Source organism: Phoenix dactylifera, unplaced genomic scaffold (genome assembly GCF_009389715.1).
Source record: "Phoenix dactylifera cultivar Barhee BC4 unplaced genomic scaffold, palm_55x_up_171113_PBpolish2nd_filt_p 000057F, whole genome shotgun sequence".
In the NCBI taxonomy this organism is placed as follows: Eukaryota; Viridiplantae; Streptophyta; class Magnoliopsida; order Arecales; family Arecaceae; genus Phoenix; species Phoenix dactylifera.
Genome location: NW_024067671.1, coordinates 22,596 through 41,234, shown reverse-complemented (window position 1 = coordinate 41,234; position 18,639 = coordinate 22,596). Strand labels below are relative to the sequence as shown.

General features: G+C 43.9%; 1 protein-coding gene across 1 annotated transcript; it reads left to right on the top strand.

Annotated features, from left to right (window-relative positions):
- Nucleotides 1-9,038: 9,038 nt before the first annotated feature.
- On the top strand, nt 9,039-12,875 carry LOC103717153 (septum-promoting GTP-binding protein 1-like). The gene is given in 7 exon segments (XM_008805436.4): nt 9,039-9,610; nt 9,708-9,786; nt 9,789-9,827; nt 9,979-10,075; nt 10,384-10,423; nt 10,572-10,655; nt 12,507-12,875. Coding segments are annotated over 7 exon segments (813 nt in total). The 5' UTR covers nt 9,039-9,301; the 3' UTR covers nt 12,672-12,875.
- The last annotated feature ends 5,764 nt before the right edge of the window (nt 12,876-18,639 follow it).

Genomic DNA, 18,639 nt, shown 5'->3' with positions numbered 1-18,639 from the left:
CGAGCTCGGCTCGTGCTCCATCGGCTATGAGTTAGCGGTCCTCTCTGACCGGACGAGCTCGGCTCGTGCTCCTACCCTGAGACGTCAGGATGCCCCAATATATTGGGATGCCCTGCCGCAACGGGATGCCCCGATCCGTCGGGATGGCCCGAGATGTCGGGATATGAGTTAGCGGTCCTCTCTGACCGGACGAGCTCGGCTCGTGCTCCATCGGCTATGAGTTAGCGGTCCTCTCTGACCGGACGAGCTCGGCTCGTGCTCCATCGGCTATGAGTTAGCGGTCCTCTCTGACCGGACGAGCTCGGCTCGTGCTCCTACCCTGACCACGGTCAGGATGCCCCGAGACGTCGGGATGCCCCGATCCGTCGGGATGCCCCGAGACGTCGGGATGCCCCGGCTATAGGGACGCCCGAGACGTCGGGATATGAGTTAGCCGTCCTCTCTGACCGGACGAGCTCGGCTCGTGCTCCATCGGCTATGAGTTAGCGGTCCTCTCTGACCGGACGAGCTCGGCTCGTGCTCCATCGGCTATGAGTTAGCGGTCCTCTCTGACCGGACGAGCTCGGCTCGTGCTCCATCGGCTATGAGTTAGCGGTCCTCTCTGACCGGACGAGCTCGGCTCGTGCTCCTACCCTGACTACAGTCAGGATGCCCCGAGACGTCGGGATGCCCCGGCTATAGGGATGCTCGAGACATCGAGATGAGTTAGCGGTCCTCTCTGACCGGACGAGCTCGGCTCGTGCTCCATCGGCTATGAGTTAGCGGTCCTCTCTGACCGGACGAGCTCGGCTCGTGCTCCATCGGCTTCAGCCAACGAGTTCGGCCCACTCTTCATCACTGGATCTCTGCCGGCATCCCCGAAGAACAGAGTCCGAGCAGAGAAGTGTCTTCAGTCGCCTCGGCGCAAGGACACACGGTACAAGAGAAGCGTCTTCAGTCGCCTCGGCGCAAGGACGCACACGGTACAAGGTACCCATTTATGTAATGCTTTTACATTATTTTATCTATTTTCGGATTTTTCTCTGCCGACGTCCCCAAAGAACGGAGTCCGAGCAGAGAAGTGTCTTCATTCGCCTCGGTGCGAGGACACATGTTAAAGGTACCCATTTATGTTTCTACATTAATGTTTACATTACCTATTCTGTTCTCGGATTTTCTCTGCCGATGTCCTCAAGGAACGGACACCGAGTAGAGGAGCGTCTTCGATCGCCTCGGCGAAGGAGTGCTCGTGACACCAGCACATTATCATACAAAGTTCGGCGAATCCCCGTCACAAGCTGACGGGCATTCGACTTGTTCGTTAGAAACGAACGTGGTCCGCCCCGGCAACGCGACGATTGAAAATAGGTAACTTCGCTGAAGTTCGAGTACTGGTGACCGCCTTAGGGCTCGGTTAAGTCCTGGACTAGGCACCGAAAAGCTCTCCGAGCCCGAATCCTTGGTATAAGCTCAAGCGTTGCTATACCACTGGTTGAAGGACCGAGCAATGGGGCTCGGCAAGCCAAACTTAAACTCAAACCCTGTGGCGGGAGAAGCTGAGGCCCTAGAGCCTATATCTTCGGAACCTAAAACGGATCCGAGCAGAAAAACTTTGGACTATGACAGGCGAGTTTCCAAAAAGAAATGTATATTCATTTCAAAAAGGCCCGTAGGCTAAGTACAAAATTCGGGTTTGGCCCTTAGAAGTATGGGAGGCCATCCCGACTTTACAAGAAATAACCAAAATTACATCGAAGGCTCGAGCTCGACCACCTCGGCCTCGGCAGTACCGGGACTGGTTGGCTCAGCACCCGGGACCTCTTCGGTGGCCTCGGCAGCAATGGGGGTAGCCTCGGAGGCGACCTCGGCAACTTCGGGGACGGCTTCGGCCGCCTCGGCCAGACCTCTCTGGTCGACTTCCGGAGTTTCTGCCTCCGCCTCCGCCCCCGGCCTTTCGACCCCTGCTCCTGGCTTGAGCAGGTTTACATCGAAGTCCGGGAGAAGCCGCCGCAACTGGTTGCGGAAATTCCGGAAGCCTTGGATCAGCCCGTTCTCGCCCTCCTCTGCCATGAGTTCGCAAAACTCCTCCGACTCGCGGAAGAGCTTCACTGCGTTTTGGGCGTTCTCCCGGGCCTCTATCTCCCGGGCCTCGTGGTACGCGGCTTTCCGCTCGAGGCCCCTCAGCTCCTGCTCGAGCTCCGAATGTCGGAGGCGGGCGTCCCCCACCTCCTACTCGCGGGAGGCCAACGCCTGCTCGGCTTTGGCCAATCGAGCCTCTGCGGCGCGCAGCTCGGACCTCGCTAATGCGTGCGCGCCCTTCTCTTCATCGAGCTCAGCGGTCAGAGCTCGAATCTTTTCATCAGATGCTCCGACTTTCCCTTGGAGCACCTGCTGTTCGGCCTCAGAGGCCTGGTATTTCTCCTCGGAGGCCAGGTACTTCGCCTCGGCGGCCATGTACCTCTTCTGGGCCTCCTCGTAGCTGCGCTGGCACCTCCGGGCTTTCTTCCGGTACTCTTGAACCAGGTGCATCAGCATCTCCGTCTCGTGCAAGTGCTGTAAAAGAGAGACGTAAGGCGCCACGAGTAAAAAATCTCTACAAATCACGTAAGAGGAAAATTTTACTCACCCGGACGGTATTGCAGCGGGTAAAGTCCATGAAAGTGTTGTAGCTCATGGACTGCATCATGGCCCGGTCAGCCGGTAGCAGCGCGAGCCGAAATATCTCGCGCGCCACTTGTGGGTTTTCGAGGGCTGAGTCACCCTCGAACACTGACCAGGCGGGTGCATAGGGCACCCGTTCCTCCGAGCCTGATAGGCCCGGAAGGCCAGCATCGGTTGGCCTAGGCAGAGCCGACCCCGGGGCTCCCTGACTGCTCCCCGCCGCGGAGCTAGGGGGCTGGGGTCGGATGAGCGGCCGATCTGACCGCCGCACAACTATAGCGGGGCGTGCAAGCACGGGACCCGCTGAACTCCTCTCCTGGTCGGCAACTGGAGCGTCCTGCCGACCAGGGACCTGCGCCAAGGGCGCCGGGCATAGGGACGCCATCGGGGCTCTGGAGCCCGAGCCCCCGGAGCCCGCGCCCTCTCTCCGATCAGCCTCAGGGCGCGCGTGCTGAGAAGGCCCCGCCTCGGAGTCAGCGGGGCGAGAAGGCCCTGCCTCGGGATGCGCAGGGCGAGAAGGCCCCGCCTCGGGATGCGCGGGGCGAGAAGGACCCGCCTCGGCCACCACCGCCGCCGAGGGAGTCGAGGTTGCCGAGACCTTCTGCTTCTTTCTCGACTCGGCGGGCTCTCCTGAGAGCTCGGCCGCTCTCTTCTGGAAGCGAGCATAAAGAACTTCGCTCTTCGTCACCATCTTTGCGATGTCTGCAAAGACGAACAAAATTAGAACATTAGAACAATTAAGGAAATAAAAGGTTGCTGTAATTATCCTTACTCTGAGGACGTGCCGAGCTCAGGCCCACGTTCACCAGAGCGTCCTCGCTAATGAGGCCGTTCAGCAAAATCCCATCCCCAAGGCTGCGGATGGTGTCGAGGATCTCCTGCTCACGCGGAGAAAGCTGGGGGAGCCTATTGATGGACTTAAGCTGGGCCGGCCTCCACCTGGGGTCAAACCCCCAGGACCGTTCAGAACCCAGGAAGAAGAATTTCTCCTTCCAACCATGAATGGATGAGGGGGCACCATGGAAGAGTGGCCGACCCGCCCGAAGGGCAATGTAAAGCCACTCCCCGTCCCCCGGATTCGACTTAAAAATAAAAAGTCGCCGAAAGACGTTGACAGAGGTAGGAATCCCCTGCAGTAAACACAGTGACAGGAAGCCCATCACTGTCCTCCAAGCGTTCGGAGTAAGTTGCGTCGGAACCAACTGGCATACCGCCAGCAACTCATTCACGAAGTTGTGAAGAGAAAACCGGAGGCCGGCCCAGAGTGACTCCGAGTGCACTCCGATCCGGCCTACCGGAGGATCGGTTATCCGATCCCTTCGCCTGGCGGGTTCCAAACGGAACCCGTGAAGAGGGAAAAACCACTCTTCGATCATCTCGACCTCCAGGACACTCATGGTGGACACTACTTCACTAGGCAAAGAACCCATTGCAAGAGAGAGAAGTCAAAAAGAAGGGGACCTGGGGAAGATGCCGGAGAAAAGGGACTTCGGTCTGAGGAAGACTGGAAGAATAGGAAGCTGGAACAGAAAGCAATAGAAAGAGGACAGGGGGCCGGGGGAGAGTTTATATAGACCTCCCCAACGGCCCGGATCAGCGAAGAAAATGCTGCGTCCCGGTTAGATGATAACACGTGTCGGTCTAAAAGACAGAACGACGCATTTAATTAGGGCTAACGCTTTGAACATTGAAGCGCCCCATCGGATCGTGCGGAAAGGCGTCCGCAATCGAAGATCGTGCGGCCCCATCATGAGCCCACGACGCAAGGACGCTTCGCAAAAAGTGTCCCAATAATGAGGCTTTTCGGGAAGGAAGAGACGCCGCCTATTAAAGGCACCTCGAAGCTTCCGATAATTCAAAACACGCAGTAAATCGAAATTTTCGGAATTCGTAATGACCCAACTAAAGCTACTTCCCGCGCTCCAGCTGGTAGCCAACTGGAACTCGGAAGTCGGGGGGTAGTGTTGGGGGAAAAACCCCAAGTCATGCGTCCACGGAGGCGCTCAGCCAAAGAGCGCCGACCGGAAAGCTGCTCGGTCAGAGAGCGCCGACCAGAGAGCTGCTCGGTCAGAGAGCGCCGACCAGAGAGCTGCTCGGCCAAGGAGTGCCGACCAGAGAACTGCTCGGCCAAGGGATGCCGACCAGAGAGAGCGCCAAAAAGAGGCGCCCAGTCAAAATAATCGAAGTAGGGATGCTCGGCCAAGGGATGCCGACCAGGGGGCAAAAAGCGCCGAATAGAGGCGCTCTGCTAGAAGGTGCTCGCCTAAAGAGCGCCGACCAGGAGTACTCAAAGCGGCCCCGCCACAGGGCGCCCCATTGGGCGACCAGCTCGGCTCGGCACCCCTGCCGAGCCGATGCCTTAATGCTTAACCTCCGCCTAAAGTCCAAGTGACTTGACAACTCTTACAGCTTGTAACCTGCCGTTATCTCCAAACCATCAAGGCATAAGATCTTCGCAGGCATTCGCCACGACCTGCCATTAATGCACGAGACTCCCTCAAGTCTCCGATGCACTCAAGTCATTTAATGAACACGGCCCAAGACGATCTCCGGATCACTGAACCATCAGAGCGTATGGCTCTACCTGACCGCCGGTTCATTCGGTAATAAATGCACTTACCATCCACGGACCCCAGGCCCACCACGGCCGGCGGTTCAACAACTCCAACAGGTCCGATCGACTGTGACAACTCCCTGGTTCCGGTCTGATCCGGTCCCGTTCTCCACTACGCCATTAATGGGCTAAATCGTGCCCAATTATCACAGAACAGGACAAACCTCCTGTCACCTCCCAGGTAACCAAATCCTTTTATAAAAGGAAGCCTGGGGGGGAAGAGGAGGGGGATTCTCTCCGGACGGACTCTGAGAAACCCCTAACAAAAACTCCCCGGACTGGACCCTCCGGGAGGGGGTGGGAGGAAGCACAGACACAATTGATGACATCATCCCTTTCATCTTCTTGATCTTATCCAAATATCCTCTGTGTCTTCTCCACATACTCTCCTCCCCGCTCTCTCCACATACTTGCCCCCTCTGACTTAGGCATCGGAGGGCCGGCGCCGGGGAGCCCGGCCACCGGCTTTTTTGCAGGACAGGGCAGGACTGGACGCACCACTCCCCTCCTCGGACGCTCCCACGCCCCACGGTGGAGGACGCAGCCGGCCGGCGCACCGCCGTCCGCCCCCTATAGCAGCGGAGCTCCTCCTTCTCCGGCTTCGCGGCGGCCCCCGGGTCCAATTTCCAGCAACAATTCCAATTCAATCTTAATTCAGATAATATTCTGCTCTAGTCAAAACCAATATCTTGAAGGATTGAAGTTCTTATCTTATTGCAAGCTAACCAATATTCCCTATCATTTTGCATGGAGTCAAACAATTTTCCTTGCATCACATTCATTTTAAAATATTTCGAGCCAGTAGCAGTAATGGAATCTGATGCAGGCTGAACAAATTCAAAGCATGCTCATGAATGAGTAAGTGGCACTCCATCAGACGAGTATTAGTCTTCATCCTAGGGCCGTTGCTATGTCCAAATAGGCCTATAAATAAAACTACCAGTAATTAACAAAAGATCTTCTATACTAATAGTCTTTATTAATTATGTAACCACAAGGCTGAAGCATTGTCTTATTCACATTTCAAAAATGTGCTGAAATGGAACACATAGCCTACTCTAAGGTGTACAATTTAAATCATAAGGGCGGGTAGCCCGACAACTGATTAATTTATCTTGAAAAAATCGCCATGACTAGCTCCCATTTCGAGGTTGGTGGTGCAGATGCCATTAAAATTACTTTGAGGATACCCCACAAAAGTACTGACATCCATCAACTTTTTAATGCCGGGCTTTTAACTTGAGTTCTGACGGAGCCCAACCTCATGAAAGGCTTGTACTTGGTGTATGGATAAACTATAGCTCTCAGCCTTCCTTTTAAAATTAAGGGCTCACGGAAAGAGAAGGAGGAAAAGTATGGTTAACGGGAAAGTAATGAAATGCCTCTTATTTAGTTGGAGTTTTCAAAGAAGAAAAAAGGAAAAGTTGTATTTCCATGGTAATGTGATTCCCATATTTCATGGAAAAGTCTTTCCCATGAGAAACATGAGAAAGTTACTTTCCCATGAGGCGGGAATCACTCCATTTTTACTTTTTCCCAAAAAGTCCCTTCAGCATTAAAGAAGCATTAAAGAGGCATTAAAAACCTAATTTTTATTAAGGGCATAATAGGAATTATATATAACTTTCCTAGGAAAGTGGATGGCCAACCAAACATAAGCACCTTGAAAATTTGTCACTTTTCCATGGTCAACCAAACATGCCAAAAGTACTTTCCTAGGCATCCTCTTTCTAGGAATTTGTTTCCCAAAAATCATATTCCTAGGAAGAAAAATGCTTCCCGCGAACCAAACGAGCCCTAAAGGGAAAGTAGACCCTTCTCCTGCACTCGTCCCTTGATTCCCCAGCCATTCAACTCCAAAACCTAAAAAGGCTTCTAATTTGTGGACTACTAATCTTTGTTAATTAGCACCCATATAATAAGATCATGAATATAAACACGCCCATAGCTTTTCAGTGAGCTTTAACTTTCTTGGTTTAGATGTTCCACAAGCCAAACAACCAATGGGTATATCGAAATCAGCATGACTTCATTCGCACTTAAATACAATGAATTTGCTCCTAACAGAAGTTGAAGTTGCTTAAAGTTGCTTGCTATTTGTTCCAACCTTAAAAACAATGATTGGATAGCTATGCCCATGGACCTTCCAACTTACCTATCTATTCACATGGGAACACTAGGAGCTTGTGATAGACATAACGGTTGCTTTATATTTTAGACAAGGTTGCATTATTATAAGATTATATAAAAAAATTACAATGAATTTGTATAGTAATTACCTTATAACTGATGCAAATTTGCAACCTTTCTTCCGTGGTAGGCGTTTTAGTATGTTAACCATGGCATGACTAAGAAGTCAAATACCCTAAGGTCCTAGGTAATTAAAACCAAAGTTCTGATTGGTGGCACAAGTTATATAGCAAATGAGAATCTTTCTTTGAAAAACTAACAATTCCATTTTTTTGGGTTAGTTAATGTATATATACGAATTATCAAGAGATGCACATGAAATCCTAGGATGAAAAAAAAGTGATGTAGATATATTTCGATAAAAAGCATGAGTTTCAAAATCTAAATAATCACCATTATAGTACGCCACGCCATGCTGTACCGAACCAGATGTAAGAAACATACCGTACCAAACCAAATAGTAAGGACATGGCGTATTGTATAGAGGGTGTACTGAGTGTCGATACGTTGAACCAACTATTATATCGAGCGTACCGATACAGTAACAAGATGACACCGGTACGGGGTTCAGTACCACCATAGTGTTTTTCTTTCTTTCTTTCTTTTTTAGATGAACCACCATAGTCTATTTGCAGTGGGAATTCTTTCGTATACCCCGTGCATCACAATTTCAAACAAACCAATCAACTTTCTATTACTACCTATATGTTCTCGATGAATCAAACTAATTCTAGAAGAATCCTTGTCACTAGGATTCTGCAATAAAGGATTAAACTATGTGGTTATTCCTCTCTTACAATCATGCACTGTTGGTTTGACTTCAAATGACTAATATGATGTACTCTTTTCAAGTTTGAAGCTCTCATCATTATTGGATTTTCTCATAGACATACACTAAGCGATTTTAAACATCAGATCTCTGTAACCATTTGATAGCACTCTTCTGAAAATTGCCATCTAATTATCGCTTAGCAGCTAACACATTCTAAGAAAAGTTGGCAGCTAACTATTAGCAGTACTTTCCCCATTGTTATTGTCTAGTTAGTTTCTTGGATTCTCTATATATTGAGTTTTATCAGATTTTCTATATTTTCCTTTCATGTTTATAACAGAGAACTTACCCTTAAAATTCCCACCACTCAAGGACTTCCATTTAGCTTCCAAAATAGGTTACATTGTACTCCTGGATAACACATCAAACAAGCAATTTGACCCCTAGGAGGTTATAATCCAAAATGGCCAAAAAGACCAAGTGTCTTTGGTTCGAGTTTGAAATTTGAAAAAATTGAAATTAAAAAAATAAAATCAATCTTATATTCTAAATTTTAGTTAGTTTAAATATTGTAAAATATTTTTTTAGTCTCATATAAAATATGTTTTAGGGGAAGTAGATTGGTTGCGCGCATGTATAGTCACCAGCCATCACTATGTTATGATGTTTCAGAAATATAGTTTCCCTCCACCATCAACTAAACTTTAAATTTTTTTAAATTTAAAAGGTCAGATTGATTTTATTTTTTTTAAAATTAAAAATTCCACCACCTTAGATAGGCCTCCCTCTTGCCAAGAAGCCGGCATTTTGGACTGACCAAAGATATCTCTCCTCTCTTATAATCGGTCAACCATCCCCCTCCCCACGCACGCAGTCTTCGTACTATCCGGTCGTTACCACGATAACAAATGATAGATAGAGAGAGAAGGCCAGATTAAAGAAGAGGGGAGGAGAGAGCACAAAGAAAGAGAGAGAGAGAGAGAAAACAGAACACCACCTACAATAACAAAGATAACTCCTCTATCCCCTCCCTTGTTGATGGCCAACCCTGTTCTTCAACCCTCCATCACCACCACCACCTCAACATGACTCACCTCCGCCGGACCTTGCTTCGCCTCGACCGCAAATGGGCCTGCTTCGTCCAGCTCGCCGTCGTACGCCGCTTCTTCCACCTCCTTTGGGACCGCCTCCTCACATGTTCTTCGCCCGGCGGCCACGCCCGGTACCGGCGGCTCAAGGGGTGCTTCTCGCCGCAGCTCATGGTGGTCGAGGACGCTCCCCTGGCTGCCGCCTGCCCTGCGGCCGCATACGGCGATGTCGACGTGGATTCCGACTTGGTGCCGCTGAAGATCAGCCTCCTCGGCGACTGCCATATCGGAAAAACAAGCTTCATGGTAACAAAAGTTTTTGATGGTTTTTAATAAATTTTGTATTACATTTAATGCTAATTTATTGTGTTCTGTTAATTTTGATGGTTGCTTTTATTGGCAGGTTAAGTATGTGGGTGATGTGGAGGAACAACAGGGGTTGCAGTTGACAGGACTGAATTTAATGGATAAGATTTTAGTCGTTAGGGGGCGAGGATTGCATTTAGTATTTGGGATGTTGGAGGTTTGTTTTTTTCTTTTTTTTAATGGCCTTTTTTTTTTCTTTTCTTTCAACATTCTAATTAATTTTGTTATTTCTCATTTAGTTAGTTCTATAATTCAACTTTTTCTTCCATTTTAATTTTTTTTCTTTTGCCTTCCATTGGTACTCGTAGGTGATCGTCAATTTCTTGATCATGTTCCCATCGCTTGTAAAGATGCTGTGGCGATTCTTATTATGTTCGATCTAACCACCCGTCGCACACTAAATAAGTAAGTATTATCTCTAATTCTATTTATTTATTTATTTTTATTATCTACTTAAGTTTGGATTTCTGGTTCAGAGTAAATATTTCTTTTGTGGTCTGCTTGAAAATTATGAGATTCAGAAATGGTCTTTGAGTAGAAACTTAAGGAGGGCTTTAGATTTGTCAATATACTAATTAATTCCATGTTTTGTGGTGCTAAATATAGCCATAGGAAATATGTATTTCATCTGAACAAGCAATATATGTCATAGATATCATGTGGATAAGCTTTTGATCTGCCACATTATGATTTGTGTCCTTTTTTTGGTTCAGTGCTATCGGCTGGTATCAACGGGCAAGAAAATGGAATAAGGTATTCAAATCTATATCATCACTGCCCTACAGCTTATGTTTGCTTGGATATGTGCAAAAAAAAAAAAAATTATGTTATCATATTCTGATAAGTTGTTTAAGCTGATCATTATGTTAACTTTTTTCTCCTTTTTTTCTCCTGGATTCAGACAGCGATCCCTATATTAATAGGAACAAAATTTGATGACTTTGTTCAGCTTCCTCTCGAAATGCAATGGACGGTTGTGAATCAGGTAATCTAAAATTTTATCTTCCTTATGCCGGTTGATACATATGTTAGTTGCAAAAGCCCCCAAAAGTATGAGGGCTCGTTTGGTTCGCGGGAAAAGAAGGAGGGAAAGTGTGGTCAACGGGAAAGTAATGAAATGCCTCTTGTTTGGTTGGAGTTTTCAAAGGAGAGAGAAGGAAAAGTTGTATTCCCATGGGAATGTGATTCCCACATTTCATGGGAAAGTCTTTCCCATGAGAAACATGGGAAAGTTACTTTCCCATGAGGCGGGAATCGCTCCATTTTTACTTTTTCCCAAAAAGTCCCTTCAGCATTAAAGAAGCATTAAAGAGGCATTAAAAAACTAATTTTTATTAAGGAAATAATAGGAATTATATATAACTTTCCTAGGAAAGTGGATGGCCAACCAAACATAAGCTGAGTGTATTGAGGCTGAGCTTCCTTCCTACTGAGTAGTTTTTTTGGTTGGGAAACAGGAAAAATGTTAGGTGCCATTAGGATGGCTGAACTATATGATTTAGACCTGAACTGAAAGTTGCAACAGCTATGTATATGGTAGGCCTGATGAACCCATGGGAAATGATGGCACAAATCAATACAAAAGTGAAAAATAATTGAAAAAATCATGCCACAGTTACCTATACTTCTCTGTATTAGAAGGGAGAAGAAAACAGAAGAAACAATTGACGTATGAAACTAGCAGAAGTAACATGTCCCATGAGTAATGCTCCTAATATATAGGTAGAATCATGTCATCTGATTTCTTCAAACCTCTAGGTTCTACTCAACACATGAATTTAAATTGGCTTTCCGATTGGATTCTCCTAGAAAAGTTGCGTGGGAAGCAATATTATATGGTTCAAGTTCCATCTTGGAACAAATCTTTTCTTTGGGAGTCATGACTTCTGTGGTGGAGGTCGAATCACAACCTATTTTGATTGTTGTATTGATTGTCTTTTTTGATGAAATTGTATCAATTGTCCCCATCAAAATAGTGCATATTTTCTCTAAGCCTTGTCTCCATATCAAAAGCAATTGAGACTTCCATACACTCTAATGTGAGCATTAGCAATTAAAACTGTCGATATTGAGTAGACCCCCAGCTAAGTACTACGGAGGCAAAGCCATCATTTCTTCACTACAGCAGCCTGTTTTAGAAATTATATACCTGAAATAAAGATAATCACAAACTGATCCAAATATGAGAAAAAATAATGCATGTACTTTCTTGGACCACCGAAAACTAGTGGCCCTCAGCTTGATGGAGATCTTGTTCTGAGCCTCTTCAAAAGTAGAATAAGGAGCTTTCAGAATGGGGTCCATTCCATGGAATAATTGAGTCCCCATCTGCTTGGGTTGTGATTTTCCACACGTTCAGGCCGAAGAGTTCAAATTTGATGCATTGCAGCACGTTTTCTTTCGGCTTTGTCCCCAAGTCAGTAGGTGATAGGTTGATAGCTACTCTGCGCCGATGAAATGATCACCGATTATTGTCGAATGGATTAATGATCGGCGGTCGAATACCTTTTCCATCTTGAACAGAAGTGGAAAAAATGATCTGCTAATTATTCTTCTTTACAATGAATTCTACAATTGAATTTGGAGCTGTCTTCAATTCAGATAGACTTAACAAAAGAAGACAATTTGGACAGAAGTCTTGAGAATTGGTCTAATAGAACCTTCCATGATGGAAATCTTGCTCTTAGATGGAAGCCAATGGCAAAGTGGGACCATGGAGCAGTTCAGGCTTACTAGTTAATTTATAACTTTTTTAATAAAAATATTTATTTATAACTTTATTAAACATGGTTTCTGAAAGAAACTAAGTTGGATTTTGTTCTTGTTCTTTGGGCAGGCCAGAGCATGCGCAAGAGTGATGAATGCAACTCTCTTTTTTTCAAGTGCCGCCCACAACATAAATGTGAACAAGATTTTCAAGTTCATCATAGCCAAGCTCTTTAACTTGCCATGGACTGTAGAGAGAAACTTGACACTCGGAGAACCCATCATCGATTTCTAGGGTTCTCTCTTTCTTTTTTCTTTCTTCTGTTTTGCTTTCTTTAGTTAACCTTTTGTCTTGCAAGTGCAAGATTGTACAAAGCAAAAAATCCCATCATGCCCTGGTGTTTATCCAGGTGTTTCACAGTAATTTTCCCTAAAACTAATTGTGTTATAATCATCATTATTATAAGGAAAAATAAATTTTGATGCAGCATGTCTACAACACTTGTAACTCCTCACATCATTACCATTGGTTATTGTCATTTGTTTAATTATTTATTTATTTATTTATCTTAAGGTTGAACATCAAGTTGTTAGTTCCTAATTTAGAACCAAATCCATCATCTACTTCCAATATAACAAAACTGAGATACTGAGGTGCTTTTGATGTTTTTATGCTAACTGCCAATTTAGCCTAATAATTAGTCCATGAGATTCGATAATATTTATTATCAGCAGCTGTTATAAGGGTTAGTGATGGAGTGGACTACAAGACTCAAATATTAATTCATTCGAATGCTGCCCTTATCCTCTAGTCTTCTCTTCTACTTCTCTTATGCTTTCCGACCATCCTCTCTTCCTCTTCTTTTGCCATATCTGACATTGCTCGAAAAAAGATCTTTTCCTAACATCGAAAGTAAAAAAGGTGTTTTATGAAAAGAATAATTGTTTGGTTTATGGAAGAAGCATAAGCCAGAAGGTGGCTTTTGGCAGAATCTAAGAAAATGGCCTCTGGCTTTTGCTTTAGTGAGCTTGCTCTTGATCTTCCAACTATGACAAGTCCATCCATAATAAACATGATTGAGGATGGGACCAAAGGGATTCAGCATCACCAAGAAAAGGGCAACCAGAGTATACTTGAAGGATTAAGGAAACAAGCATGCTAGACTAAATATCTTTTCTTTCAAACACCGATCGAAATGCCCAGGAATTTTGGATCTTAGCTCTTTCATATCTATTTCCATTTGGTAGATAAAGGTAATACAAGCAACATGTTGGTGATCTTTCGGCTGGGTCTCATCATCTGTAGGCACCTGAGCAGCAACATAGCCTAAACAGAATGTAAAAGGGCTCATACTCATCATGAACATGAAGACATGAGATTTATGAAGTGTCTCACATATATGCCCTTCAGAACATTAGTATTAACAATTTTCACAAAGGGTTAGATCTAGAGATCAAATGAGAGATTAACAACTGAGTCATCTGAACTTCCTTTTTTTTCTTCCCATCTAGCAGGCATCAACTAAATATTCCTGTTGGAGTTTTAATTTGTAAAAAGATTTATTTTTTTTAAAAAATAAAACCAATCCTATCTCCTATTTGTCAAGTGTTTCAAAGACTCTAAAACTCTTTCTTGCTCAAAGGAAACTTTTTCCAATAAGCCCAAATCGGGCTTTGAGGGAGTGGGCTGGTGATCACACACACATAGTAGGCTCGGCCGACTATGGTGGCGAGGTGGGGCACAGGTGCGTCGCATGACTCTTCGGAAGAGAATGAAACATCACATGACCTCAGAACTATAGCATTTCCTCGGCCATAGAGTCTATAAATAGGCTCTGGGTGCTCTCACTCACACCCTTCTTGGCCACCTAGATAGGGTCTATAAATAAGCTTTGGGTCCACTCCTCTCTCACTCACACATACTGAGATAGAGATTTTTTTCTCTTCTTCTCTCTTCAAATTCCGGCTTTTTTTCTGAACATCTAAAGGAGTCATTTGTGAAGGTTTATTTCAATTCATTTTTTCAAAGCGTAAATAGCAATTTCTGGGTATATTCCTCTAACAATCCCAACCTCAGCTAAGTCCCCTTATATGACATGTTCAAGATTCAAATCCAATTGGTGGCATCTCACCATGTATTGATGCAAAAAAATGATAATAAGATGGTTCCATATGTGATCTTCTATGATTAACCCAAGCATGGCCAAGTTCAAATAATTTGTTCGGTGTTAGCAGTGCCTACTTCTGATCACTGGCCACTCCTCGATACTGGTCATAACTTTACAAGAACTTCTTATTCCATTTCTAGAAAATTTAGCTTCGATATGAAGAACTTGAGGATCTTATTAAGCAGTGGTGGCTTGGTGGAAGAGAAAAGCAATGCAGCACATGACCTGGTAGTGATGCTTAGATTTCTTGGATAGAAACAGAGAAATTGGAGTAAAACTAGTGTAGTGGATGTTACGGCAAGAAGAAAATTAAGTTTGGATGGGATGCATTGGTTGGACTTGGAAGAAGAGAACAGATCGTTGCTAAAAGAGGAGCTTTCTGAACGTTGTTCTCTAAAAGTGGAGGAATTCAGCATTCTTCCACCGAGCTGCCAATAGTACCAGGAGGAAGAATCATATTAGCCGGCTTCTAACTAGTGGGAAACATAGATGAGTCAGAGATTGGAAGCGTGACTTTGGTCTACCATTTGATGAAATTTATGCAGGCAAACAAGAGATTGGAAGGTTGAAGTTTACCATTATAACCCTGACACGAAAGAATGCTATGAGATTATCTCTCTAATGAATGGTGTTCTTAAGATGTTTCAAAGATCCTCGCTGACAAGGCTGGATGGCGAAATTAATAGGTTGGTGACTCACAATCCACCTTAGGATGCTATTTTCTAGGAATTGCTAATAATTGCACGAAATTAAATTTATAAATAATTTTAAATTAATAAGAAAATTTGGAAATTGTGCTTGGAATGAGGTATATGAAGATAAATAAATTTCACCTTATGCAAGTCTTTGATGAGATTGTCTCTAATGTACAACAAACTTGATTCAGATCGAATTCTCCTATCACTAGCACGATCATATGGAGGTGTGGCCTAACAACTCTTTTGGTTGCCCAAGAAGAAAGGACGGAACAAAATTAGGAAAAGAGTAGAAAAATTAGGAGAGAAAAATAGAGTAGAATTGGGAGAAAGCAGAAGTTCAAAGCAGGCTAAATTGTAACTCACACAAGCTTTCTTTGCCTTGTATTTCAGACCTAGGACTTGGAGCTTTTTTACAGGTTCGGTCCAGATAATCCTTGGAGACGCTTATAAATGTCTTAATGGCTCTTTCAATAAAGACCTTAATGATTTTCTTATACTAGAACCTTATAAAGACTAGGTAGCGCATGTGGGAAAGAGTCCTGTCGAAATTTTTGATATATGTAATGCATCATGCATGTGCACACTATGCTTGGATGCATGCCACGCCACGGCCAGCTAAGCCGAGGTGAGTGAGTATACATGTGTGGTTGCAAGCCCAACATCTCCAAAGTCCAACGAGGCCTAAAACTACTATATGTTAATAAATACAAATTTACTTGCATTTAAGTATCCAATTTGGGACTATTAACAATGAGTTAAAAAATTCAGACCTTTTCAAAAAGGGAAAATCAATCAAAATTTTCCAACACATTGAAGGGAGACAGATCCAAAGATACCTTTGCTTGTGCTATTGAGGTAATGTGTCACTGCAAGTTCACCAAGGAAGAAGGAATGTTATGTAAATTAGATTTCGAGGAAGCTTACGATCAAGTAAGCTTATCCTTTCTATTTTGGCATGAAGTGGTGTAGATGGGCTATTCCCCTGAATGGTAAACTGAAAGGACAACAGTGCAATCGAACATCGTGACGTGGCGGAATGTTAAGACTAGATCCCTATTTTCAAAAACTCACTATAAAAACTTAGGTTTCATGAATATCAAGATAGACCATTACATTCTCGTGAAGGCGTATCAGTCAGCGACAGTGTGTCAAAGTCGACTTGTTGCAAGCTTGGGGTCGACTGTTGAGGTAGCTCAGGATAATATTTTTTTTGTCTTGTATGTGAATGTGAGAACATAATAAGATGCAGGAATATGGATGAATACTTCTCTAGACACCACTTAGATGTACTAGGCAAGCTCTTAAAGAATTACTCAGAAGTCCACATAAGAGCCCTAGCTAGAAACCCTAGGCCATGTGATGCCACACTAGGACGCCTTTAGTGGCAGCCACTAAGGGTTCTCACATACGGTCGGCCAACTAGAGTTGGTCCTAGGAGGCAGGAGCCAGCCACAGGAAACCTTAATCCAATGTATAGATCCAGTTCATTGACCATTCTAATTGGGACTTGTTTTCCCATATGAACCAATTTCTATTCTAAGGTCTTGGTCCTTCTAGTCAGATGAATTTGGTAAGTATGAGATGAGAGAGACTAAGGCTGATGGATAAGTATAAGACTTGAGATCAATTTAGGTTTCTAATCTACACTCACTGTAAAGTAAGTCAGACTAACCTTTCAATATATAATGATATAAAATTAAACTGACTCCTAGTAGATATAATGAACCCAATAGTCTCTTTTTATATATGATATCTATTTCTGCAACTCAATCTATCTGCGTTTCTTTGTCTTCGATCGGTTATTGAGAAAATATTAGCACGGTCAAGCCCATAGCCAATTGATTTCATGGCCCATTAGTATCTTGGGTTACGTGTTAGACTCCACCAAAAATCGATGTGAGCGCAAAACCAATTTTGGATAAAATATTTTGTTTATGTTCAATATAATATTTGCATAATATAAAAATAGATTTTGTTAAAATATAGTCTAGATCTAGGACTTCTATATCTGAATATCTCTATTCTGATACGGATAAACTCCTATAGATGGATTTCTTGTTGGACAATCTTTACCCCCACTAATGGCAAAGCACAATAAGCTAGTGTGCTTGCTAAGATAATTCCAGAGTATCCTAGAAGGTACAGGGATTTGGCCCTAAATTTATTGGACTAACCTCAAAATGGATAGTCATGTCTTCAGGTTAGAGGACCACTTGCATACTATATATAATGAGATCACAGTCATGATAGAATAGTAGAGGTAAATAGAGCTTTTGTATATTTTCATAATCCATGAACAGAATTTGTATAGACATATAGATCTATGGACCATACATCTCAGTTAGAAAAGAAACAATAGAAAAAGAATTAAATGATATCTTTCTTGAAATATGTAAAAAATAAGAGAAGAAAGATGAACACATAAATCATGATTAATTAAGCCCAAGTTTGCTTAAAAATAAGAAAGAAAAATCTTGATGCCTACCTCATATATAGCTGTGAACTATTTACAAGTGTGGGGAATGATCCAATTTTTCTTGTGAAATACATAATTGTCCACTTAGTTATTCTATCTATAAACGATTTTTATGGACTCTTTTCTAGCTCTAAGATCGATGTGTGACGCAATCCCCTAACTATTTACGAGCGTGACAGGAGAGATACCTATAAAAAATCTCAAAGCACAGCAGCCCATTAGAAGGCTGCAGGCTCGAAGTTGCTCGGCAAGAAGTTCATGGCTATGCCTGGGACCCCACTATTTTTCAGTAGATTGGAAGAAACTCCATTAGTGGGTCTCCAGTGAAGTGATGAGGATCTCCTGTGAGGCAGGTTGAGTGTGGCTTTTGGTGATAACGATCCTTTGGTTGGTATCTCCAATATGAAAAACTTGTTACAAGATGCAGTACCTAACCCCAGCATGAAGAGAAGGCACAAGTTAAAGGTCAGGATTTGATGCATTTGCTATGGCATCTTCATTAAGAAAAAAAAAAAAAAAAGAAGAGAAGAAGAAAAGAAAGAAGATGAATCGCTTCCAAAAGAAAGAAGATTTGCTGGGCCTCCCAAAAACCATTTCGAGCTTGATTAGTTTCCTTCGAATATAATTTTCTTCCTTGTCAAACTAGCCTAAATGGATAGCAAATATATATTTTCTGATATTAAAATATTGATACAACGAAGGATCTGGATTGCATTAGGATTCTTCTTACATCATAGAAAGGGTTCTAGTTGGTCTAGATTAGTAGCTGGCAGGAAGACTGGATCCTGAAGGTATGGCCCCTGACCACTGGGAAGCCAGGTCCAATCCTTCTCTTATAAGGCCACCACAAAGTGGAACCCCAAGCTTGGTCCATGACCATTTGGACTCAAGCTCGATGTACCAAATCTGGTTGAGTCCAAT